Raw genomic sequence first — 26,089 nt, forward strand, 5'->3', positions numbered from 1 at the left:
GGTGTCTGGTTGGCTTGATACCCTTGTTAATATTTTAGAACACAGCTTTACAATTCAAAAACAGCAACCTTTTCTACCCAAAATGTGGTTAGAATTAGCTGGATGCAGGGCCGTCCCTAGGGTTGGCGGCGCCCGGAGCGAACGTGGTCGTGGCGCCCCCTCCTCCCAGTAATAATAGTCACATTCGCATATTTTAAAACTACGATAATACAAATAGCCGCTGCGCAGCGACCTCTCAACCATGGCGCCCGGGGTAGCTTGCCCCGGTTGCCCCCCCCCCTTCGGACGGCCCTGGCTGGATGTTCGCATTAGAGAACTCAAGTGTGCTTGGTGTTTTACTAATCGTTGTGAAAAATATCAGCAATAATCGCTCAAATAACAATATAAGAAATCTACTTGCAGCACCCAAAGTTATTGCTTTCACTAATTATTCAATCCTAACAATTTTTGTTCCTGTATTCTATTTTTTTTTTTTTTTTTTTTTTTTTTTTTTTTTTTTTTTTTTCCTACGCCAGTGGCATTTCACAAGAGAAGGTACGAGAGATTAAATGTTTGGTGGATGTGCCGGGGATTGAACCCGTCCCTCCCGCACCGAAGTCCGAGACGCTAACCGCTAGGCTAGCAACACAACCAACTATATTACTTCTGATCCATGAATATTCCATCCGTTCATTGCAAAAACAAACTTGAAATGATCCTCCTTGACAATTAATGCATGACAAATACTTACAGTTTGGCATGTGTGTTCTCTTCATGCCAAATAGTTGTTCGGCGAAGTGACAAAATTGGCTATCGCCAATCATTTCGTATCCTTTCAGGATAGGTGGTGGGTTCGGTCTTTGCCTCTGTAAAGAAAACATGTAAAAGTACAAGACACAATGGAACTTGGTTAATTCAAACATCCAAAAACCAGTAATTTCAAACTGGCCAAAATTTAAAAATGAATAAGTTAAGTAAATGGATTGAAATTTGTGAAGTCATTCTTTTAATACTAAGGTCATCCCCTCCATATGACTTGACTAGGTCCAGCTTTCGTCGCGGCCTTTTTGTGAAACAAATCAAACGTATTTGGGATGACCGTGAAATACTACCCCACGGTAATTTTTGACCCCTTTGTTATTTTGAGTTCCCATCAGCAAATCATCAAATAGGCTTAATTATGGCTAAGTAGTTAAATTAAAGAATTGCAGTCTTATAGAGACTTAAATTTTAATTTTACAATTTTTACTTTTTATAATGAGATAATGGTCATTAAACTTAAAATTAAATACTCATTTAAAAAATAATGGTGAATTTTCAAACTTAAAAAGTTTTGATCACGAGTACATTATCTAAGTTTCTAAGATTGATGGATCACTTTTGTAAGACTTGTTTTATAATAGTTGGCAGATTGTTTTGTGCCTTAAGAAAGTGTGCAGCACTAGATAAAGACTTTATCTAGTGCTGCACACTTAAGTAATAAATAGCTGCTGACAGTGGAAGTGATTAGGCAACATTTTATCTCATTTAATGTGATTGACTTAATTATGAACCTTGTTATCAAAAAATACTTTCATCTCTTCATGTTAATAAGTGTCACAAAGTATGTCACAGATAGTTTATATAAAACTAGCTTTTACCCGCGGCTTCGCCTGCGATGGTATAACCATAGATGAAGTAATATAATCATAATTTAATATAATTATATTACTTCATCTATGTTATCCTATACTCTAATACGAGCAATGTTTGCTTGTATGTATGTATGTATGTATGTATGTATGTATGTATGCTTGCTTGCACAAAGATCTCGAAAACGGTTCCGACGATTTTCTTCAAATGTTGTAAATAGTTTAATTCTGGCCTAAAAACGAGTTTACTGCAGTTAGAACTGCCAACAAAAATCTAATTACGTAGAAAAATGAAACTGAAAATCACATTTTTTTAACATTAGTCTTATGGGTTGCTAGGTAACCTTGTTGGCTGAATTAAATAACAAGGAAAAAGTAAACAAAAAACTTGAAGTTGTAGCATGTGTTCGTAATAAGCAAACTACCCACAGTATACTAGCAAATTACAAATACAGTACAAAAGGAAAAACATCATATAGCAAAGATTATACTGAAGATTACTCGATACATTGTAGTCAAGGGTAGCAGTGAGAAGTCTGGGATCTGTTTATGACGATTAGATAAGGGGTATGGGCAATCCTAAAATGCTATGGGAAGGGAGGGAAACAGGTCCGTGACGTAGGAAGTGGTGAAGGAAGTAGTCAAGGCGAGCTGTCCGAAGTGTGGGAACTGTTTATGACGATTATATAAGGGTATGGGCAATCCTAAAATGCTATGGGAAGGGAGGGAAACAGGTCCGTGACGTAGGAAGTGGTGAAGGAAGTAGTCAAGGCGAGTAGTCCGGAGCGTGGGAACTGTTCATGACGATTAGATAAGGGTGTGGGCAATCCTAAAATGCTATGGGAAGGGAGGGAAACAGGTCCGTGACGAAGGAAGGTGTTAAGGAAGTAGTCAAGGCGAGCTGTCCGGAGTGTGGGAACTGTTTATGATGATTGGATAAGGGTATGGGCAATCCTAAAATGCTATGGGAAGAGAGGGAAACAGGTCCGTGATGTAGGAAGTGATGAAGGAAGTAGTAAAGGCGAGCAGTCCGGAGTGTGGGGACTGTTTATTACGATAAGATCAGGGTATCAGCGATCCTAAAATGCTATGGGAAGGGAGGGAAACAGGACCGCGACGTAGGAAGTGGTGAAGGAAATAGTCAAGGCGAGTAGTCCGGAGTGTGGGAACTGTTTATGACGATTAGATTAAGGTATCTGCAATTCTAAAATGCTATGGGAAGGAAGGAAAACAGGTCCGCGACGTAGGAAGGTGTTAAGGAAGTAGTCAAGGCAAGCTGTCCGGAGTGTGGGAACTGTTTATAACGATTAGATAAAGGTATGGGCAATCCTAAAATGCTATGGGAAGGGAGGGAAACAGGTCCGTGACGTAGGAAGTGGTGAAGGAAGTAGTCAAGGCGAGCTGTCCGGAGTGTGGGAACTGTTTATGACGATTAGATTAAGGTTTCTACAATCCTAAAATGCTATGGGAAGGGAGGAAAACAGGTCCGCGACGTAGGAAGTGGTGAAGGAAGTAGTCAAGGCGAGTAGTCCGGAGCGTGGGAACTGTTTATGACGATTAGATAAGGGTATGGGCAATCCAAAAATGCTATGGGAAGGGAGGGAAACAGGTCCGTGACGAAGGAAGTGGTGAAGGAAGTAGTCAAGGTGAGCTGTCTGGAGCGTGGGAACTGTTTATGATGATTGGATTAAGGTATTTGCAATCCAAAAATGCTATGGAAAGGGAGGAAAACAGGTCCGCGACGTAGGAAGTGGTGAAGGAAGTAGTCAAGGCGAGTAGTCCGGAGTGTGGGAACTGTTTATGACGATTAGATTAAGGTTTCTACAATCCTAAAATGCTATGGGAAGGGAGGAAAACAGGTCCGCGACGTAGGAAGTGGTGAAGGATGTAGTCAAAGGCGAGCTGTCCGGAGTGTGGGAACTGTTTATGACGATTAGATTAAGGTATCTATAATCCTAAAATGCTATGGGAAGGGAGGAAAACAGGTCCGCGACGTAGGAAGTGGCGAAGGAAGTAGTCAAGGCGAGCTGTCCGTAGTGTGGGAACTGTTTATGACGATTAGATTAAGGTATCTGCAATTCTGAAATGCTATGGGAAGGGAGGGAAACAGGTCAATGGCGTAGGAAATGGTGTAGGACGTAGTAAAGACGAGCTGTCCGGAGTGTGGGAACTGTTAATAACGATTAGATTAAGGTATCTACAATCCTAAAGTGCTATGGAAATGGAGGGAAACAGGTCCATGACGTAGGAAATGGTGTAGGACGTAGTAAAGGCGAGCCGTGTGGAGTTTGGGAATGGATCTATGTGTCTCCAATACAGTACTTAGACTGCTTTCAGAGTGGACTAATGATTTTCCCCGAGCAAAGCTCGGTTCCCAGGTACTAATCATAAATATGATCATACAGCATCTATATAATTAATACGCTACATGAAACTTTGTCGGTTGAACTCCTCCGCCATTTCTTAACCGATTTTATCCATTGACATCTCATTGGAAAGAGCGTGTCGCGTAGATTTGCAAACTGGCCTTACATTTTTGAAAAAGTCCCTTGGGCTCTGCCCCAGTGGCTTTGAAAGTTCCCATGTTATCCTTATGAAGAACATAATTGTTTACATTTTGGTCAGCTGTTTAATTGAATTGCTGTTATTTATTTTTCAATTCAATGAAACCCATCGAGTACATTTATTTACTATTTGAGTTTGTGTAAACATAACCTCCAAGACGGATTTTGTTAGTATGGTTGTACAGTATCTTAAATTTGTGTATTTATTTATCGTTGTTTTGTGTAGCTATGACGGATCGTGTTAGCACGATTGTAACATTTATCGTTGTTTTGTGTAGCTATCATTTGTTTATTTGTTGTTTTTTTTTCTTTTATATGCCTCCGACGTGACGACAACAACACATATAGACAGGAGGCGTAATCGTGATAACGACCGCAGCTCACAGAACAGTGGCGAGTATTAGGTAGGCTTAACTCATCACAGTCAGCACCTGACCCTGGACAATCTCAACTATTAGGTTACAAATGCCCCCTAACACTACCCCAAAACGACTTTTCGTTCTCAATTGGCCCTCTATAAATGACCTGTGTTGCCTGTACAGCGAGGCATTTTGAGAAGGAGAAAACCGGCCGGAATGTTTTAGGTTTATCAATAACGAAGATAAACATGGTCTGAGTTACACACCAGTAATCTTTGAGTTGACTCTTTTAAATTCGTTGTAAATATGACTGTTATTCGTTTTGAAATATCTTCTGTAATATTTGCAATTGCTCGAATTCGAGCAACATGTACACTAGTAAGAATTAAACAGAGTATCTATACTTATTTAATACGCAAGCAGGTTTTTTGTGACAATTACTCCTCCGAAACTACTGAACCGATTGGCATGTTTTTGGTGTCATTGGAAAGAGCGTATTGTGAAGTTGTGCAGGAAACTTTCTTTTTAGGGAAATAACTAGAGAGTGGGGCCCTGGGGCCCTTTAAATTTTCGTATTTCACCATAAGATTAACATGGGAAACAAAAATTGTTCAGAAACTCCAGCTGTTGTCAGAAATTAAAAGTGGGAAGGAGAACATATGTTGATTGTAAACAGTCATCAAGTTTGCAAATTTAACAGTTTGCTACAAACATTTACTGAATTGGTTGAAATGAAATATTTATTATTCAAATTTGGGTTGGCGTAAATATTACAATGGAGAAAAGCGAGAGAGACTGGATAATTCTATATACTAAAAAGAAAACTGAGTTAAACACTGTGCTGCATTTCTTAGTAATCATTGAAAGAGCCGATTTGAAAACTATGGAAACATAGGAAAGTCATAGAACACCACCAAGGAGAAGAAATAGAAACAATGTTTTTTTTTTATAATCGTTATTATGGACAACCTATAATGAGTAAGGCTATTTGTAGAAAACACTAAAAAACAAGATCAGCTATTGAAAAATTATAAGATATTTACAAGAAATGTTGATTATATCAATCTGTTATGTACATCTTGAATGAGTATTTCCATAACCTTTGAGTCAAATCTTTTAAAGTCATCAGAAATGAATGTTATTCGTTTTAAAATAACACCTGTAATACTTAGCAATTGCTCGAATTCGAGCAACCAGTACACTAGTTACAATCTAAATCCAAACAGGTGACACAACTGGAAGCTGGCAGTTTCCCAATTTTTGTTGCCTTTATCTTTTTTTAGGTATATGTCTTAATTTAGTTCTGTTACGGTTTTGCAAACAATAATCTATAGTGGCTCCAGCAACGATCTCAAAAATAGGATATTATAATTATTTATTGGGTCACGTACAGTTTAAAAATCGTGTTATGATTCAAAATTCTTCAGAGATTAAATTACAATTAAAAACGAAATGCAAACCATTTAATACAAAACAACATTTTTAATCCCCGACTAAGAATATCTTACAACATAAAATCTTGAAACTGAAAATGTCACGACTCTTCCTAGTCTCCAAGGTATAGCTTTTTCATAGATGTAGATAAGCTCTTCTAATGCAGGTAAAAAAAACTTTTCTACCAGAACAACACATTCCAGCAGGCTCATTTCCCCATTTTAATGCTCTGCAGTGTATACACTCTCTATCAATTAAATATATTTTTAATAATTTTGTGTTGTCTATAGTATAGTGTTGTATTGCATTGCATCATTTTCAAACACACACCAAGTATTTCTGTTGAGTGTTTGTCACCAATTATTAAATTTAAAACATGAACATAACTGCAAACAATCTTACTTTGACAGTTCTCATTGTGTATTATAGCTTTTTGTTTACTGCTGCTCCAAATTAGCTGTTGTCATAAATGCAAAAAAAATAATAGTGCTGGACTCTGTACCTATGCTTATAACTTTTTAATGCTATTTAATATCATAGAACCAACTTCAAAACAATACTTGCTCCATATACTATGGTATAGGGGGAGAAAGTAAAAATCTAAAGCCAGTTTACACAAAGGGCCAGTTCTTAACATTTTTCTAGTGTAAGCGTAAAACATTCTGACTCCCCCCTAAAAAAATTATATATGGTAGCAAGGATTATCTCTGGTTACATTTTAAAAGAAGACTAAATATAAGTTTTTTAAAACTTCCGAAACTTATGAATGTGCGATATAAGAATAAACCTAGAGACTTAATTATCAGCATGTGTTAAACATAATTTCCCTTATTTATTGAATGTATTAAAAAAATGTAAAACCCATTTCCTTGCTTTCATTTTGTAAAATTAACTGTGCTTTTAATATTTTTGTCGTATTCCTTCTAAGGGTTTTAATTGTACAAAAACAGTCTTTAGGTAACATATAAACTAACAACTCGGCTCATTTATAGCATAAACTTTACCTTACCTAATCCAACATTCATTCAAATTACCTCATACAGTCACGATTTTGAATTAAAAAGTGTTTGCTAACGTTCTAGAGGCTTGGTCAGGGCCGGTTGTAGGAATTTTTCAGAGTTAAGCGAACACCCGAATCAGCACCACCTAGAATCCCCCCCCCACCCCTCACCACCCATGAACATAGCTTAACCCTATTTGTGAAATTTTTTGGGAAGAATTTTTTATAAGTTTAGTTTAGAAGAATATTGTAATAAAAGACTTTTTTCAACTACTGTTTATTATTCACAGAAATGTTAGTACAATGTTCAATTTGAACAGTTCAAAAGTTCTTACCAGTTAAAAATTAATTCTCCTAGCTTTGTTCTTGGCAAATTCTTTAATTACTGAGTCAGTATCAATCTGGTTTAGAACATAATTGTCTATTGCCATTAGTGATAAGCCAATGAAGCGCTTCTGCAAGATCGTAGACCTTAATAATACGTCTTGAGTTTCAACAATCATCAAAACAATACCAATATGATCGATACGGTTATGGTACTGCTCTGCTCTAGGAGGGGAGAGGGAAGTTTCTTGTTGTGACAAATGGTGCTGCGCGCTTATCTCGAGCATGAGTCATGTAAAGAAACCCACATCAGGTGCCGCGCTGTACGCTGTACGCTGCACAAATCGAAACTGCAAGTTAATGCCATGAGAACTTGAGTTGAAGTGCTGTAAAAGTATAATAAAATTCATCACATTTTTCAAGTGCTGTTGGTACAAACAGAACAAATGCCTTGAAACTCAGAGCGAAAAAAAAAACAAAATTAAGTTGTTCACTTGTCAGTAAAGTTGTTTCCAATTTTGTCATCTAAAAAAAATGTGTCCCGTTGGCGGCACTTTTTCGTGGTGCCAAATGCGACCGCCTAGTTCGCGTATGGGTTGAACCGGCCCTGGGCTTGGTTCAGCAAGGTTCCTCAGGATTAGGTTATGTAGAATAGTTTAGCTTAGTAAAGTAAGGACAAGCTTGGTAAGGATGGATTTACTACTAAAGAAGGACTACATGTATTTAGACTGCCAGTTCATAAATACGCTCATGATGGTGCGGAATTCCCTTTAAAGGACACAATATTAACCATGCAATCTCTTAGAAGTGTCTCTATAGTATTTCACTCAGCAGCCCAGTAATTAGTATTCTAGTTATATAGGGAAGTGGTGGCTTAGTGCCGATGACAGACCTTCAAAAGTTGTTTATTTGAAAAGTGATATCAACTAAGTAGTATCACAGACTAAACAACACAAGTAGACTTTTAATTCCATTTTAAATTTTGAAGCTTGTGTTTCCTGACCTGTTCATCTACGTCGACACTTATCGCTAGTGTAGACAAAATGTTGTTTTTATTATTTTAGGGTTATTTTCATGATTTGTGCTAGTGTTTGGGTAAATAACTAGGAGACCATTTATTGTTTATGATTAGATCGTTCAATTTGGTTAAACAAGGTTTTAAAATACGGAAAATAACAAGAAACAAATTGTAAACAAAACACAACCTCTTCAGTGCTATGTACAGAACTAACAATAAAATTTGCTTCAGCTGTTCCATAAGGATGACAAATCGCACAAGGATATCCAAGGAATATCCCCAAAATGTCCCATCAGGATATACAGAATATCCCCTGGACATCCCATAATTTCCGCGGCATATCCCAGGGAGGTCCTAGGGATAAGTGAATGTCCGCCCAAATCCCATATCCTACATAAACACACAAAATAATAAAGTATTAATGGAGTTCTGATGAGGTTAAAGAGTCAACTCAAGGATTATGTAACTAATGAAATACTTACGATGTACATAACAGTTCTATACAATCAACATTTCTTGTAAATATTTGTATACTGATTTCTACAAATGTTTCCCACTCATAGCTGCATTCGGTTGTTCATGTTAATCAAAGGAATTCGTGTATGTTTGAGTCCTATGAATGGGAAATTGTCAGATTTCCTGTCCAAATCTAGTCATCCTTTGATGAACGTTATGCAATGTTAGATAGTATTTGTTTAAGTATTCAGGCTTAGAGTATTTAATTATTTTAAATGCTAAACTCAAAACTCTTATCTCTTTTCTTTCTTTTACTTTGAGCCAACCCAATCTCTTATAATAAAGGCGTAACGTATTCGTCACACCTCATCCTAAATATGTAACGTCATCCTAAATATGTAACGAATTCAAGCGTTCTGTGCCTTTTGTAACTCATTAGTCAGTTCATCATTAATATTACAGTATATGACACAATAACATAATCTATCACAGGAAATACAAGAGTAGAAATCAGTTTTTTCTTATATCAAATGAGGGTTGAAAACTGAGTCGTCTAAACTGGTACAGATTTTTATAAATAGTCTTAACAACATGATTAACTTGGCTACTCCATGATTTATTGAGAGAGGAACCCCCACAGATGAAATTGATTTGTGTTTAAAATCATCTTCTTTGTGGGCCAAGATAGAAAAATTGTCCTTTACAACCAACACGCGAGTTCAACTTTTCAATGATGAAGACGCTGGCACATTTGCCCAAAATCTATTGAAAATTGGAAAACATCAAATTAAAACCGATTCGGAAGGCAAAATTACTTTAAGAAATGAATTCTGTCAACCCGATGCACTAATTAGCAAAGTTTTCCCTGACCTCCAAACAAATATCATGAACGATAAGTGGGTGTTTGAAAGAGCAATATTGGTTCCAAAAAATGAAACAGTTTCCAGGTTGAACAACCAAATCATCCAGAGATTAGACCGTAACACCCATGTGTCTACCCATCAATTGATACTGCCATCACAGATGATGATACTGTTAACTACCCACAAGAGTTTTTAAACTCTTTGGAATTGGCTGGTGTTTAAGGTGGGAGCTCCAGTGATCTTAATGAGAAATTTAGAAGCACCAAGACTGTGCAATGGAATCAGGCAGAAACATCATAAAAGCTAAAATTATAACTGGGCCTTTAAAAGGAGAAGAAGTTTTAATACCTTAAATCCCTATTGTGCCAACAAATTTACCATTTCAATTCCGACGGCTGCAATTTCCAATCAAATTAGCTTTTTCAATGACCTCTGGCTGGATTTCTACTAAAATATTCTCTTAAAATAGTCAAATTTATTTCCTATATAAATAATACTAATATTGCAATGGAACCAGGCAGAAACATCATAAAAGCTAAAATTATAACTGGGCCTTTAAAAGGAGAAGAAGTTTTAATACCTTAAATCCCTATTGTGCCAACAAATTTACCATTTCAATTCCGACGGCTGCAATTTCCAATCAAATTAGCTTTTTCAATGACCTGGCTGGATTTCTACTAAAATATTCTCTTAAAATTGTCAAATTTATTTCCTATATAAATAATACTAATTTTAATGAGTACTTATGTTTGCTGCTACAGGGAAGGTATTGAGTTTTTTTTTTATTGAAATGTTGATAGCTTAGAATGAAATAAACAAAATTACCAAATTTGATTAAAATATATACATATACAATATATAACAAAAGTGAGGTTGTATATGTTTTGTAAAGTATTGCTCAAAGTTTCATTTTTTAATTTATATAGTAAACTACATGTGAAGAGGCTTGACTAAAATTGAAGAAAATTTTAAAACATGTCATTCATGAAGCATCAATATGAAGCATTTTAATTGATGCTATTACTACACTAAGGTATGTTTTCATATTCTTAGGGATCTATTAACATCAAAAGTAGGGGTTTGAAAGTAAGTAGGTTTACGCTTTTAAATCAGTTTTATGTTCAAACTAAATCATAGAGTTGCTGTATTTTAAAACACACATCAGCATCACTTTAATAGCTCTCTATTTCACTTTATTCTCTCAAAATTTTCACTACTATAGGGTATACCAACACAAATAAATTGTGTTAATACCTAATAATTTTGTTCGCTATGGGAAATGTTCACATACAAATAAAGTTATTATTGAGAGTACAAAGTATAGGTATTTGAAACAGTAAATTGTGAAACCCAATAGTTTGAATGGGCAAAGAGCTCCACATGGCAGTTATCAGTGAGAACTCAGCAAGTTGACTCAGCTTCTTGATAACAATGGTATATAAGACCTCTGCACAGAGACCATGGACAGACACAGGAGTAGCACAACATGTGGACTCCACTGGTACTTTGTCTCCTGGGTAAGTTGAAATATTTTACAAACTCTATAACATTCATCTAAAACTCTTGTCTAACAAAGAAAGTAATTCTCAAAATTGTATACACAATTAGACAGCTGTAATTTCGCTGTTTATTTATAGTTCTAATTTCCTTTAATTTCTAACTGGCTACAAATGTAACATCAATTTATTAAATTTATTTAAATATTTTAAAACACCCCCATTGGTCCAGCGTGGACTGGGATATTCGCAATATCCCAGACAATGATGTTGCAGAAAACATGTCATGGGCAAAACACTTTTTAATTAATTCCCTTTGCTGAATTTCATATCTTAAACTCCTTAGGGTAGAAGTAGATAGAAAATCATAACGTAAGCATAGGTCGATATGCACATCAAACTAAAGGTATACAATGCCGCAAATTTAAGTTCAAATTAAAGAACAACTGAGTAAAAAACGGCAGCCGTTTAAAAATTCAAAATGTCAGATAAAAAAATGTCCAAACGGCTACCATTTTTGACTAAATGTCCATTTTAATTCAAATTTGCAGTCATTTAATTAAATTTTGATGTGCATATCAATCAACCTATGCTTACATTTAAGATTTTATTTTGACTCCTAGCGGGCCGTCCCCCTGAGGGAGTAGCGCATCACTGACTGAATAATGGGTTAAAATGATTTTAATGCCTAGTAACTTTGAATCAAGTTTTGTATAGCTCTATGGTAATTATTATTTTTAAATATTTAACCGTCCCAGAACTTTTTTTCCACCCTTATGCTACATAATATGATATGAATCTGAATATTCTAGACATATTTATTTTAGTTCATTAGAAAAAATTTTAGATCTATTTTATTATAACACATTAACATAAAAATACTTTAGGTTACAAATAAATTTATAATAATTAATTATTCTTTTTATTTGTTCCAGTTGCAGTTGCTGCACAGGCAGAGAACTGTGAGTAGAAGTTATGATTAAATAAAGGTCGCATATTTTAAGGCTGGGTGAAGGATGAGTCCTTGAATAGTGACACATTTTTGGAGAAAGTATTGTTTTCATCAACATTTTTTTAGTTTAAGTTTTGGGTGGATATATCTGTTTTTGGTTCCCCTGAGCCCAAAAAAGTGATTTTCAAAGTGATGGCTGTGTGTGTGTGTGTGTCTGTACAGAGCTACAGCCAAACCTGTGGTCAAATTTTCATGAAATTTGGTATTCTTATCCATGGTCTCCAGTTGGTCTTTGCTAATGTTTTTGAAATTTTGATTTTAGATGATGATTTACCCATAAAACCCATAAAATAACAGAAAATTTGAGTTTTCACAAAAGTGGCCAGAACTGTTTTGATTACAATTTAGTATGTTATAGTTCTTTTAACTCTAAACAAAACTGTACAACTCCAATATCTGTAAAAATTACGGTTCAAAAGTTATTAATATTTTGGTGATATTCTCATAAAATATCAGAAAAATCTAATTTAAAAAACGGCCAGACTGATTTTAGTTAACATTTAGTATTTTATGCTCCTTATGATTGTAAATAAAATGGTACAACTCCCATTGCTGTAAACATTATGGTTCTAAAGTTATTGCAGCTTTTGTGAATTTTTCCATGAAATATTATTTTTACTCAAACTGTAAAATATTCACAAAGATCCAAACTATGCCCTGGATGAACTCAAAATTTGTAATTGTTTATTTAAGTACTAGCAGAGTACCCGTCCTCCGTACGAGGTTGGCGTATGCTTATTGCAGTTACTCGTGATTTGAGTTTGCAATGGAATGACACGGTTTGAGAACATTTGGTTCTTTCAATTTACGGTATGCTATAGTATAACATATCTACCATAGCCATAATAATGTTCTACCACTGCACCTAAACAACAGAAAAAAGTAAATTACCAAATATTCGCACAATAGGTATCACAATTTTTTTATAAATCAAAAACATAAGCATAACTGTAAAAAAGCCTACTCTGCCAGTTCCCATTGTGTATCACAGTTTTTTTTTTTTTTTTTGCTGCTTGGTTCAAATTAGCTGTTGTCATAAATGAAAAAAAGTAATAGTGCTGCTTCCTATTGGTAAACTCTATAACGTTTTAATGCTATTGAATATCATAGAACCAACTTTGTATAGTCGAAACAGCTGGTATAATACTCCATATACAGGGTGTCCCGTAACTCTCTGGACACTTGTACCATAGCGTTATTCCTTAGGTCAAGACAATCACATTTCACCATAGGAACATGGGTCTGTGGTGTCGTTTACCGACTGTCGGTATTTAAGTGTTTTTTACAAAAAAACTAATAACCTCCTAAACGGTTTGAGATACAACTAAATGATATTTTGCAAAAATGTTAATCTTATTAACACCTATTATCGTTAGAAATTATACTAAAAAATCATTAACCGTTTCAAAATGGCGGCCATTTAAAATATTTGATGCCAAATTTCACAAAAACCGTTAACTTTACAAAAAAGTTGCAAGAGACAAAAAAGTTAGTAAATTTTATTTAATTTTCAATGATACCTTATTTGTTAAGATTGGATAAATAATAACAGAGAAACGTGTTGTTTTTGTAATGTATGACCACTTTTCTCCATTTAAACAATGCTAAACAACGTAAAAGGAGTATATTAGCATTTTTTATTGTTTAAATGGAGAAAAGTGGTCATACATTACGAAAACAACACGTTTCTCTGTTGTTATTTTTCCAATCTGAAAACTAAATAAAATTTACAAACTTTTTTGTCTCTTGCAATGTTTTTGTAAAGTTAACGGTTTTTGTGAAATTTGGCATCAAATATTTTAAATGGCCGCCATTTTGAAACGGTTAATATTTTTAGTATAATTTCTAACGATAATAGGTCTTAATAAGATTAACATTTTTGCAAAATATCAAAGCTGTATCTCAAACCGTTTAGGAGTTATTAATGTTTTTGTAAAAAACACATAAATGCCGACAGTCGGTAAACTAGACACCACAGACCCATGTTCCTATGGTGAAATTTGTTTGTCTTGACCTAAGCAATAACGCTATATACATGTGTCTAGAGAGTTACGGGACACCCTGTATGAATCTCAAAGTACCCATGAACTTTTGAGAAAACTACAAGTCACACCCCCATAAACATACACTTAAAATGTTCAATTTTTACAATGATAATTAATTTTTAAAGCTTATGATCTAATGGTAGGACAAATGCTAACAAAATAGATAATCTACTTAAGGGGCTTCGCCCGCTTTCATTTATTTAATTTATATAGGTATTTCTAGAGTTGTTAACTTTCAAAGATCCAGGGATGCTGACCAACTTTCTTCATAGTGATTTTATTGTGATGAATTATAATATAACAGCTGATCCTCCTGTTGAATTTTTAACCACAGTCTGATTGTAAACAAGAGGTAAAACAGTTTTACCTAACCCGCCATGTTAAACTTCCCTATCCTAAGCGTGATGTATACAACTTCCTTACTTCTCGAGTGATGTAAAGTATCAAAAAACTCACTCGGTGATGTAATGAAACCCATTTAAATAACATTGAGTGGATAACTTAAAAAATATAACTCTATGGAGCCAACGACGTTTAACGCTAGAAATCAGCTGTGTGCTTGAATTTTATTGTTATTGTTATGTTTTGGAGAATTTTCCTAACCTAGCTTTTGTTTGTAAATGAACCTTACTGTTATAAGATGAGTGAAATGGGTAATGAAAAATATTGTTCGTAACCTCCTGTATATTGTCGGGTCAGGTAAAATCTTGTACGTTACACGTTACGCAAGAGCGTGTTTACATCACTTAGGTAAATTATGCAACTCGCTTCGCTCGTTGCACAACTTTCACCTGCGTGATGTAAAAACGCTCTTACTACACTTGTAATGTAAATAGCTATAGTTTATGAAAATGGATTTTAAATAGCCTTGTCAACATTTAGTGATAAACGCCTGATTGAGATAGGTAAATCACTTTTTATGTTTATCTAAAATTAATGAATTTAATTTATTGTGAATTAGTAGTTTTGTTACAAATCATTATCTTAAACAAACCTAATTTTTGAAAGATAAAAGGGTATTGCATTGAATTTGTTATGCAGTGGAATCAAAGGTTTAATCCCTTTAAAATGTGCAAGCACTGGCTGTTTTTAAAGACTATTTAAATTCATCCCGATAAAATCTGATTAGGTTACAAACAAATCTAATTTTTATAAATGGCTCTGTTAGTTTTGCATTACCTATATAGAACTGTAATCTTAATTTTTTTTAGAAGTTTCATACAACTAATATACTTACCAAATAATATGTTAAATAAATCTTTTGAATTTGCAGCACCATGGAAATCCAACACCCAGTACAAGTACACAGTGCGAGGTCGCACTTTGACTGCCCTTCACCAGGTGGCAGGCCAGTATGCAGGAATTGTCATGAAGGCTTCCGTCAACGTCCAACAGAAATCTGACAACATTGTCTCCGTCCAGGTATGTAAAGGCTCAACTGTTCATCTGTAATTACTGTTCACCCCGTTTAGTTAAATTACACTTGGTGAATTACAAGCAATGAGGTAGAAAAGTCATGAAAGTTAAACCATCTATAATTGATATACTTTGTGAGGTTTATAAAAAGTATTACTTTTCATATGTAATTTGCTCGTCTATCATGTCAACAACTGAATGAAATATTACTGCACACAGTTTGAAGTACCAAAATAACTTATAATTAAAATAATTTATAATATATGCATCTATATCGTACATTTTGATAAAGTTCCCTGGCATTTGGTTTACAATGTACGAATTTTCAAAGTCAGAAGATATTTTCTGAAATCCTTCATACAACTCTCATTAATATTCTGACTGTCATATTAATTTTTGTGTAAAAGCTAAAAAATATTAATTTTTAGATGAATACAAAGAATTAAACGAAGAACATTTGTACTCCATGTTTTTCTAATTAGTTTAGTAATTTTTCTGTATAGCTCCAAACTTGAGTATCTAAACTGTATTACAAGTGAGGTTTTAGGCAGAATCTGCCCGCATGACGCAACGCGGTGCGGCGAGTTGCCCCTATATAGTACAATTTAAATTACAACCAAACTACACCAGCTAAAAATTTAAAAAAAATATGATCCAAAATTTTTAACTCTTTAGCTACAAAATCCACCGTTTTTAACTTACCTAACCAAATGTAAAAAAGTAACACCCGACAAACTTAAGCTTTTAATTAGAACGAATAGTGTCCTAGACTTATTGACATCTCTCATACAAAGTTTTAACGATTTACCTTAAGTCTAAGTAGGCTAAATGTCAAGTTATTTTGAAGCGGAACATTGAGTTTTGGTGCTGTTGTCATCGGCATCTAGCACTTCTATCCTACAGTAAGATGGTGGACCTGGCTTCAGCTGCTTAAATGTTAGTTAGATAGGCGTGCTCCATCTATTGGTCTTATGTGATCGTTGACATAAGCAAAGCTCCTTTCCCCCACTACGCAGGCATCTGTCATTTAAATTATAAATTCATGTTGATGCCCTATTAAAATCATGGTGATAATTGAAATGGATGGAGTATAAAATAGAGTACCTAATAATTAAATAATCTTATTGTCACATAATCATTCAGGTTTGACTGTAAAATGTTTATGTGAACCCCTAGTGCTGTAATCATAATTAATTAATATTTACATAAAAATTCAAATCATTGAGACCAAATTATTGTTATTGCAGTAGTGATATGATGTGACAATGTTTGCAGGTGAACTCTGCCGAGTACGCCGATGTGCACGCCAACCTGTCACAGGGCTGGTGGTCACCCGTCCCTGAGAACCAGCTGCACTACCAGCAGATGCCCTTGAGCAACAAGCCCTTCGAACTCAAGTACAAGAATGGAGCTGTAAGTACAGTAGAAATACAAGTTACTGTCTTGGGTAAATGGTACAGAAATTTGGGCTTGTTAACAGAAACTTACTCTATCATTTAAGATTATTTGTTCTCTTATTAACTCTAAAGACGATCATTTCTTTAGCTATGCTAACATAATTTTAAAAGTCAATATGATAATGATGTTAAAAATTGAATCACTGTGTTGTTTGAACCTAGTATTAAAAACAGAGTGAATGTGTTTTCCAATTTAATGGTGCTATACCTATTTATAGCAAATTTGTTTTAAATAATTACTTGTAAGAGATAATAATCAAAATAAAATGACTAATGTTAAAAAAAAAATTACAAATACTTTGGATCCTGTATTATTACATGTATGCCTTTCTACAGATCGACGCCATGGTGGTGAGCAAGAACATCCCCACCTGGGAGTTGAACATGCTCAAGAGTATTGCTAGCCAGCTGCAGGTTGACACTCGTGCTGAGAACCTTCAGAAGTCCCGCATCAACAGCCTCCCCAACAAGGAGAATGTCAACGGTGTCTACAAGACCATGGAAGACTCTGTCGGTGGAGAGTGTGAGACCTTGTACGACGTCTCTCCCCTCCCCAAGGTGGTTCTTGAGAACAAGCCTCAGCTCGCTCCCATGCCCCAGCTCCAAGCCGATGGACAACTCATTGACATCGTCAAGACCAGGAACTTCAGCAACTGCGACGTCCAGTCTGACTACCACTTCGGCATCACCGGTCTTACTGACTGGGAACCCGCCTCCAACCAGATGGGACAATTCCTCGCCAGGTCTTCTGTGAGCCGAGTGGTTATCTCTGGTAATCTGCAACGCTACACCATCCAGTCTTCTGTCACCACCAACAAGATCATTGCCAGCCCCTTCCTGTTTGACAAGCAGAACGGCATGGTCGTCAGTCGCATGAACCTGACGTTGGTCGACGTCAAGTCTGCCAGTGGCTCTCCTCAGTCTCCCCCCAACCCCCAGACCATCAAGAACTTGGTCTACGAGTACAACCCTGCCTCCTCCGATGAGAACAACCAGCAGAGGCAAGACAGGCAATACAACGAGAACGACTCCAGCTCCAGCAGCTCTTCTAGCTCCAGCTCTAGCTCCAGCTCCAGCTCCAGCGAGTCTAATGAGTTTCAAAACTCCAAGAAGAACAACCGCAACAACAACGAAGATCAGAAGCGTTCCAACAGACAGGCACGATCTGTAGACAACCAACACAGGAGGAACAACAACGATGATGAGTGGAACAACCAAAGCTCTGACAACCAGGACAACTGGAACAATAAGCACAGCAAGAACAACCAGCAAGAGAGGAGAAACCGTGACAGCAGAGCCAATGATGAAGACTGGAACAACCAGAAAAGAAAGAATTGGAACCACAACAACTCTGACTCTTCTTCCTCTTCTTCCTCCTCCTCCTCTGACAGCAGTAGCAATGAGAGCCGATACGGAAAGATGAGGAATGCTCAGGGATCCAACAAGAACTCAGCCGAATCCTCTGAATCTTCCTCCTCATCTTCCTCCAGCTCTTCTAGTTCTGACTCCAGTGATAGTGACAGCAGCAGCTCTTCCAGCTGGTCTTGGGACAGCAGCGAAGAAGAGAGCTGGCAACCAAAGCCCAAGCTGAATGAGGCCCCTAAGATCCCCTTCCTGCCTATGTTTGTTGGAAACCAAGGAAACACTATCCAAGCTGCCAAGGAGATCAATGCTGTTTCCATTGTCAAGAAGATTGCCTACCAAATCGGTCAAGAGATCCAGACCCCTAGCGCTATTCCCGGCCAGAAAACCCTGAAGAAGTTCACTGTGCTGTCCCGAGTTCTGAGAACCATGAACCAGAAGCAGATGGAAGAAGCCAGCAAAGAGCTTTACTTCCCTCTGTCCAAGGCCTCCAGCTCTAGCTCCAGTGATGCCCAGAAATACCAATCCTGGTAAGATACAATTACTGAATTAGTAGGTTTTGGGATAAATATTTTGCAGAGAAAGTATTTTTTATTGTAATCTTTTCATTACAAACATTTAAATTTGGTTATATTATGTATATGGTATTATAACACCAAGCTGGGTTTCATAACTAATTGTTCAGTTATTAATTATTGATTTAATAATAACAATTTATATTTCAGGGTTGCTTTCCGTGATGCCGTTGCTCAGGCCGGTACTGGCCCCGCTCTTCTCACCATCAAGGAATGGATCCAGTCTAAGAAGGTTCAAGGAAACGAAGCTGCTGAGCTTCTGTCTGCTCTTCCCAACTCTGCTCGCTTCCCCAACACTGAGTACATGAACGCTTTCTTTGTAAGTAACAGTGCCAATATGAGAATAACCATCAGAGAAACTATTTTACCTCTCAATACATTTATTAATTTACAATATGTCCCTTAAACTAACTATTACTATTTTAATTGGTATCAAGCTTCCTTTTTAGTAAGCTAGTAAGCTATTTTTCATGTTTAAGAAAAATCATATGGTGTAACAGTTTCTTAAAAAGTTAGTTAGTATCAGTATCAAAAGTTAGTAAAAGTTAGTTAATTAATCCAGTGCTATGTGCTCTTACTAGTCTTGACATTTAATTAAAAAGCTATTTTGAATTTCAGGCTCTGACCACCAGCTCTGAAGTCCAGCACCAGCAGTTCCTTAACACCTCTGCCATGCTGTCCTTCTCTGAGTTGGCCCGTAAGGCTTTTGTCAGCAACTCCACTGCCTACAACCGTTTCCCTGTCCACGTCTTTGGAGCCCTCAAGCCCAAGAAGGAGCAGCCCGTTGTCCAGCAGTACATCCCCTACTTCGCTCAAGCTCTCAAGCAGGCCGTCAAGCAAGAAGACAGCATCAAGATCCGTACTCTGACTCTGGCCCTCGGAAACTTTGCTCACCCTAGAATCCTCAAGGTCTTCGAGCCTTACCTGGAAGGCAAGGAGCCCATGACTCACTTCCAGCGTCTGACCATCGTTGTTGCTCTCAACAAGCTGGCTAAGACATACCCCAAGGTTGCTCGTCCTGTCCTCTTCAGGATCTACCAGAACACTGGAGAAGCTACTGAGCTCAGAGTTGCTGCTGTTTACCAACTCATGAAGACCAACCCTCCTGCACAGATCCTCCAGCGCATGGCTCAGTTCACCAATGACGACCAGGACCCTCAAGTCATCTCTGCTGTCAAGTCTTCCATCGAAAGTGCTGCTAGGAACTTGAAGAACCGTAACCATGCTCAATTGTAAGTATTCACATAGATTTACTGTTAGTTTTTGGAAAACACAACAAACAGAAAAATATCAAGGTCTAGAGAAGTTAATAAAAGTTGTCTTGCTTAAGAATTGTACTAATTTTGAGCACATTTCATTAGGAGAATGAACGCTCAGTCTGCTCTCAATATGCTGAACCCCAAGCAAATGCCCGCTCAGTACTCCAAGAGGAACATGCGCTCTTCCATGTTTGACCAACTGAACCTGGCCTACAAGCAGTCCGTCAGCTACATCGGCAGTGACGACAGCTTCCTGCCTAGTAACATCTTCTACTCTCTCCGTCGTAACCTTGGAGGCTTCAAGATGCAGTCTACTGGAGTAAGTTTTCTAGAAATATATTAGGGATTTAGGAAGTTAAAATAGAACTCAGGAATTTGGTCATTTTAAGTGTGGGAACTGAGAAAGTTACGGACCATTTCCATCAAATTCAACTTATCAGATAGATTTTATACACCATACAAACACAAAACATGGAGAAAGAGGGAAGCATAAGTCATATAAGATGTAAAAAATTATAATATTAAAATGTTCATAAATAAAATAATAATAAAAAACCGATGCAAGTTTATGTTTAAATTAATATATATTATCAGTACTCTGCTATTGTGCTATGATATTTTCTTAATTTAACTTACGTTATCTAGTTTGCTGCCATGACCTCCAGCATTGATGCTCTTGCCGACCTCATCGACGACCAGTTCGCTGATGACGACTCTTCTTCTTCCTCCCCCTCTGGCCGCAGGAACAACAAGCAAGGAAGCCGCCAGAACTCTGGATCCGACTCTAACTGGAACTTTGATAAGATCAACAACATGCTGAACATCCAGAACCCTGAGCAAGAACAAGTTGAAGGAAGTCTGTATCTGTCTACACCCGGTGGAAAGCGATTCTTTGCTTTTGACAACCACACCATTGAAATGCTTCCTCAGTGTGAGTAATTGTGCTACCCTTTAAATGACACTGTTGGTTCACTTTACTTTATTTTTATTTAAAATATTCATCCAACAATTTAACAAAATATACTATGCAAACAATACCAGCTGTATTAACTGATTTTGTCCATTGCAGTGGTCAAGAATGCTGCTGCTTCTCTCCGCACTGGCAGGAACTTCAACTACACCAAGATCACCAACAAGCACTCAGTGACTGTTGCTTTCCCCACCGCCATGGGTCTTCCATTCGTCTTCTCCCTCAAGACTCCCACTCTGATGTACATCGGAGGTCAAGCTCAAGCTAAGAGCCACCCAGACCTTGCCAGTGGAAACAGCCACGAGATCCAGGCCCCTCAGACCGTCAATGCCTCCATTGACATGCACTTTGTGTAAGTAATGACTTTTTTTGTCATGGTAATCCTGTTATATGCTTATATGTCATCCCAGGAACTCTGTAATTAGTTTGAACGTTTTCTCCAGTACTACAAAGACAACAATATTTTAAAGGCATGATGTTTTCATAAAATTTATTCCAAAAAATTTTCAATATATACCTCATAACTGAAAAACAAGAACAAAAAATGTTTTATTAAGGATATAATTAACACCAACCGTCTTATTTCAGTTACTCCTTCCGTGCCCAGGCTCAAATGGGATTTGTTACTCCCTTCAACCGTCAACACTACGTCGCTGGAGTCAACCGGAACTTCCAGATCAACTTGCCCATCAGAGCTGAGATTGACTTTGATGCCGTCAACAACAACATCACTGCCCAGGTCAAGCCTCTGGACAACCACAACAAGCAGAATGTGTTTGAGTACAGCACTGAGCCCTACACTGGCAAACACAACATCCTGAAACTGGCCCAGAACCCTCAAGAGCAGATCCATGAGGCTAACAACAACAACAGAAACACCGTCCATGTCCGCCGTGCTAACCAGGTACCTGTTAACAGGAAAATAAATTCCCTCTAGCTTCTATATCAAACTTGATTCACCATTGGCATGAAATGTTTGTATACTATGCCACACTGTTCTTCTAATATTTTACATCTTTCAAAACACCATAGTTATTTTTATTCTTAAAAGAACAATTTTGGAAGACTAAAACCCTCTCAAATGACCTTTTTAGATGTACTCAAGATTTTAATTTCCTGTTCTAGATGCACAAGACCATCGGCCAGGACAGCACTGGTTTTGCCTTTGACTTTGACTACCACAGTGAACAGAAGTTCCTTGATTTTGCTGCCATCTACAACGAGGCTCACAAGCACCAAGACCCCATGTCAGCCGTCATGTACGCTTGGGCTGAGGACTCCATCAATGTCAACAACATCACTCTTGCCTACAACCCCCAGAAGTCCACTGCTAAATACGCTCAACTCTCTGCTGCTTTCCGTGAGATCATAACATCATATATTAAAATTACTCTTCATAAATTGTTTGAAACAAGACACCAAGCTTAATTTACATTTGTGTGATTAACGTTGTTATAATTAGTTATAAGGTATTGCATTAGCCTGTTGATGACTATAACAATGATACAACTCAATACATATAACTTTTCAGATAAATCAAGTCATTTCAGATTACGTTGACAGTTGTTTTTTCCTTTCAGTTGACAACTCTGAGGATGAGAGCAACAACAGGGACTCTCACAGTGGAAACAAGAACTACCGCAACAGTGAACGTAGCGAAAACAATGACAACAGCGACAACCAGCACGCTTCTGCCAACGACAACATCTCCGCTAACATGGCTAAGCCTTCTTCTTCTGCTCCTGGCTCCCAGAAGAGACAACAGGAGTTCCTGCAGAAGGTCCAACGTGGCATTCAAGGTGAGTCAATTACGTAACCTCAACTTACAAAATATAAATTTTCTAAAATTACAGTTTAATGACTTAACTTCAGTTTTATCTGATTTTGGATGCCTTATAACCCTAAACATGTTGTAACATTACAGACAGTGACGCCTATGTACTTGACCTCGCCGCCAGGTTTGAGGGTCAGACCAGCGCTGAATACGTCGCCACCGTCGCTGTGGCCGCCAGCAATGTCTCCGCCACCTCCAGGCTTCTGTTCTTCGCTGAGAAGAACCCAGCCCAAACCAACAGTGACAACAAGCACGCTCAGGTATGATTTCAAAGTAGATTGTTGAATTGTTTAACAATTAATTAAAATGCCGAAGAGAAACTCAATTATTTTAGTCATAACAAAAAATATCAACCCATAAATATTTTTATTCCCAAATATCAGTCTTATTCATTGACTGATTTACCAATCTCGTTTTAATTTTGTAGATCTATGCTGCAGCTGAGACCTCCATGCCCAATGTTCCTCTGATGAACTACAACAAGGCTCTCAATGCTGACCCCACCTCCTACTTCAACGCTGAGGTTGCTTTTGGTGAGATGTCTGGTGAACCTGCCCGTGTCCAGTTCAAGGTAAATACAAACCTGAAATAGATGTATATATAAAAATGTTCTTTGATCTAAAACTAAATTTAGGCTTTAAATAAATGATCCTGGTTAATGAAACAGCACATGTTTGCCTCAAGGTAGTATAACGTGATATGCTCCTCACATTGCAGATCATATACAAATCTCAAACAGTAGTTTTGAGACCGCTGGAGCATACCCGCCTGAGTCACAGTCATGTCATTGAACATTGAGTTGCAGTAATTGAAAGTGGGTAGTAAAAGTGATTTGACCAAGTGTAGTTTAGTGTGTTGTGGCAAAAAGTTCTGAAATCTTTTTAGTGGATGTATGTAGGCAAAACATTTTTTTTGCATGTCCGTAACTGCTGAGTCCCAAGTGAGTGAAGAGTTGAATAGTATTCCAATGTTTACAGATAAGTAAATATTAAAAAATAAACTAAATTACTTGTTATTATTTCAAAATAGCTAAACATAATAATACAAGACTGGGAATACAAGTAAAACTTGTGCATTGTTCTGATAACAGGGTAAGATGCAACAGAGCCAAGCTCGCCGTCAGTACCTGGAACAGTCTCCTCTGGCTCACAAGTGCAAGCAGCAGATGCAAGAAGGCAACACTGTCCAGTACGCTTGCCGCAACGTCACCTCTCAGGCTAACCTGCTGGACCAGTACAAGCTCAACATCCACTTTGACAAGGTAATTGTCATAATAACTTAGCAAATGATCAAGAATAATAAACATGGTTATAAGTAAAAATCACTAATGAAAATTCTAAGTAATAGTACAGCGTATTAACTCTTATTTTCCCCATCCAGGTCCCCGCCTCTCTGAAGAACGCCACCTACAAGGCCTACGCTGCTCTGCGCTACGCTGCTTGGCAATACGTGAAAGAGGATCTCATCAGCGCCAACAACCCATCCAACAAGATCGAGCTGGAAGCCAACTTCGCCCCTGATCTCAAGTCTCTCAATGCCACTCTCAGAGCTCCTCTGCTGTCTGCTCAGTTCAACAATGTCCGCCTCAACAGATACGTCGCTCCCTTGGTGGTCATGCACCCCGAGTACAGCCCTCTCGAGATGTACGCCCAAGAAGTCTTCAGAGGACAACAGTTCCCCACCTGTGCCATCGACAACAACCAGGCTCAGACCTTTGACAACAAGTCCTACCCCATTAAGCTGGGCAAGTGCTGGCACGCCATGTTCCACTACACTCCCAAGGACGACCCCACCAGCAACAGCGCTTCCAATGAAGACGATGACCAGCAAATCTCTGTCCTTGTCCGTGATGCCTCCTCCTCCAACGAGAAGGAATTGATGATCGTTATTGGTGACAATGCTATCCAGATGCAGCCCACCTCAGGAAACAGCCCCGCTAACGTCAAGGTCAACGGACAGCAGACTCAAGTGTCAATGAACAGACTGACTACCCTGGAAGACCAGGATGGAGAAGCTTACGCCCAGATGTATGCCACTCCCGCTGGTGAGATCCGCTTGTACGCTCCTCAACAAGACATCGAGATCCAGTACGACGGCACTGCCATCAAGGTCAAGGCCCAGAACAGCTACCGCTCAGAAGTGCGAGGCCTCTGCGGTACCTTCAACACCAAGCCTGAGGATGACTTCACCACTCCTCAAGACTGTGTCCTCCAGAACCCCTTCGAGTTTGCCGCTTCATACGCTCTGGATGACAGCTCCTGCCAGGGACCTGCCAAGGAACTGAAGCAGCGCGCACAACAGAAGATCAGCAACGGTCAGTGCTACCGTGACGTCGTCATCTATGGTAACGCTGTGGCCGATGAGGAAGCCGAGAGCCCCAACTCCCACCACAACTCCAACAGGAAGTCTTCCAAGGGAAGGAAATACCAAGGCCAAAACGACAAGTACAGCCAGTGCTCCATGAAGCGTATCCAAGTGATCGAGAGGGACGGCAAGGACTGCTTCAGTGTTCAGCCTCAGCTCGAGTGCTCTGACAACTGCAAGCCTCAAGGCTCTGTTGAGAAGCAGGTTGAGTTTGTGTGTCTGCAGCCTAGCTCTACCACCCAGCACTTCAAGAGCATGATCAACAGGGGAGCCAACCCTGACTTCAGCCAGAAGAAGCCTGTCCAGAGCTTCAGAATCAATGTTCCTGAGAGCTGCAAGCAGTCCTCCACTTACTAATCATGTTTTGTCTATAAATAAAATGTGATTTTTGAGACTTATACATCTATTCTACTTATTTATGCATTAGCTTAAACATACACCACACCCCATGTCTTACTGTAAACTGATATATTACAGTAGGCCTACTTTAAAATGTGACTAATGAGTTATGAATAATGATACGAATAACATCACTTGTAAACCCTAGCTAGACAAGAACTAAGAGTGTTGCAATATAGTTCAAGGTATAATAAATTTGTTATTAAAACCCTTTTTATGTGGGTTAACTACAATAATTGACAGATTTTCTAATAATTTCCAACATCGGCTAT

At 37.8% G+C, this 26,089-nt stretch overlaps 1 protein-coding gene across 1 annotated transcript; it reads left to right on the top strand.

The window, feature by feature from the left end:
- The first annotated feature begins 11,089 nt into the window (after positions 1 to 11,089).
- LOC128991178 (vitellogenin-1-like) lies at positions 11,090 to 25,818 on the top strand. The gene is made up of 17 exons (XM_054413958.1): positions 11,090 to 11,145; positions 12,060 to 12,086; positions 15,455 to 15,603; positions 16,873 to 17,010; positions 17,391 to 18,946; positions 19,142 to 19,310; positions 19,610 to 20,223; positions 20,353 to 20,569; positions 20,896 to 21,181; positions 21,320 to 21,572; positions 21,809 to 22,124; positions 22,346 to 22,580; positions 22,801 to 23,019; positions 23,145 to 23,314; positions 23,482 to 23,625; positions 24,145 to 24,315; positions 24,435 to 25,818. The coding sequence occupies exons 1-17, from the start codon at positions 11,115 to 11,117 to the stop codon at positions 25,773 to 25,775; spliced, it is 6,036 nt and encodes a 2,011-aa protein (XP_054269933.1). The 5' UTR covers positions 11,090 to 11,114; the 3' UTR covers positions 25,776 to 25,818.
- The last annotated feature ends 271 nt before the right edge of the window (positions 25,819 to 26,089 follow it).

The sequence above is a fragment of the Macrosteles quadrilineatus genome, unplaced genomic scaffold, assembly GCF_028750875.1.
Source record: "Macrosteles quadrilineatus isolate MER2022 unplaced genomic scaffold, UCM_ALF_1.0 Scaffold_3__2_contigs__length_128488019, whole genome shotgun sequence".
NCBI lineage: Eukaryota > Metazoa > Arthropoda > Insecta > Hemiptera > Cicadellidae > Macrosteles > Macrosteles quadrilineatus.

Excerpts from the sequence above, each read along its gene's own strand:
- LOC128991178 (XM_054413958.1), top strand. The coding sequence starts at position 11,115 with ATGTGGACTCCACTGGTACTTTGTCTCCTGG. Across the intron at positions 20,224-20,352 it reads AACCGTAACCATGCTCAATT|GAGAATGAACGCTCAGTCTG; the intron begins GTAAGTATTCAC and ends ACATTTCATTAG. Across the intron at positions 23,020-23,144 it reads GGTCCAACGTGGCATTCAAG|ACAGTGACGCCTATGTACTT; the intron begins GTGAGTCAATTA and ends GTAACATTACAG.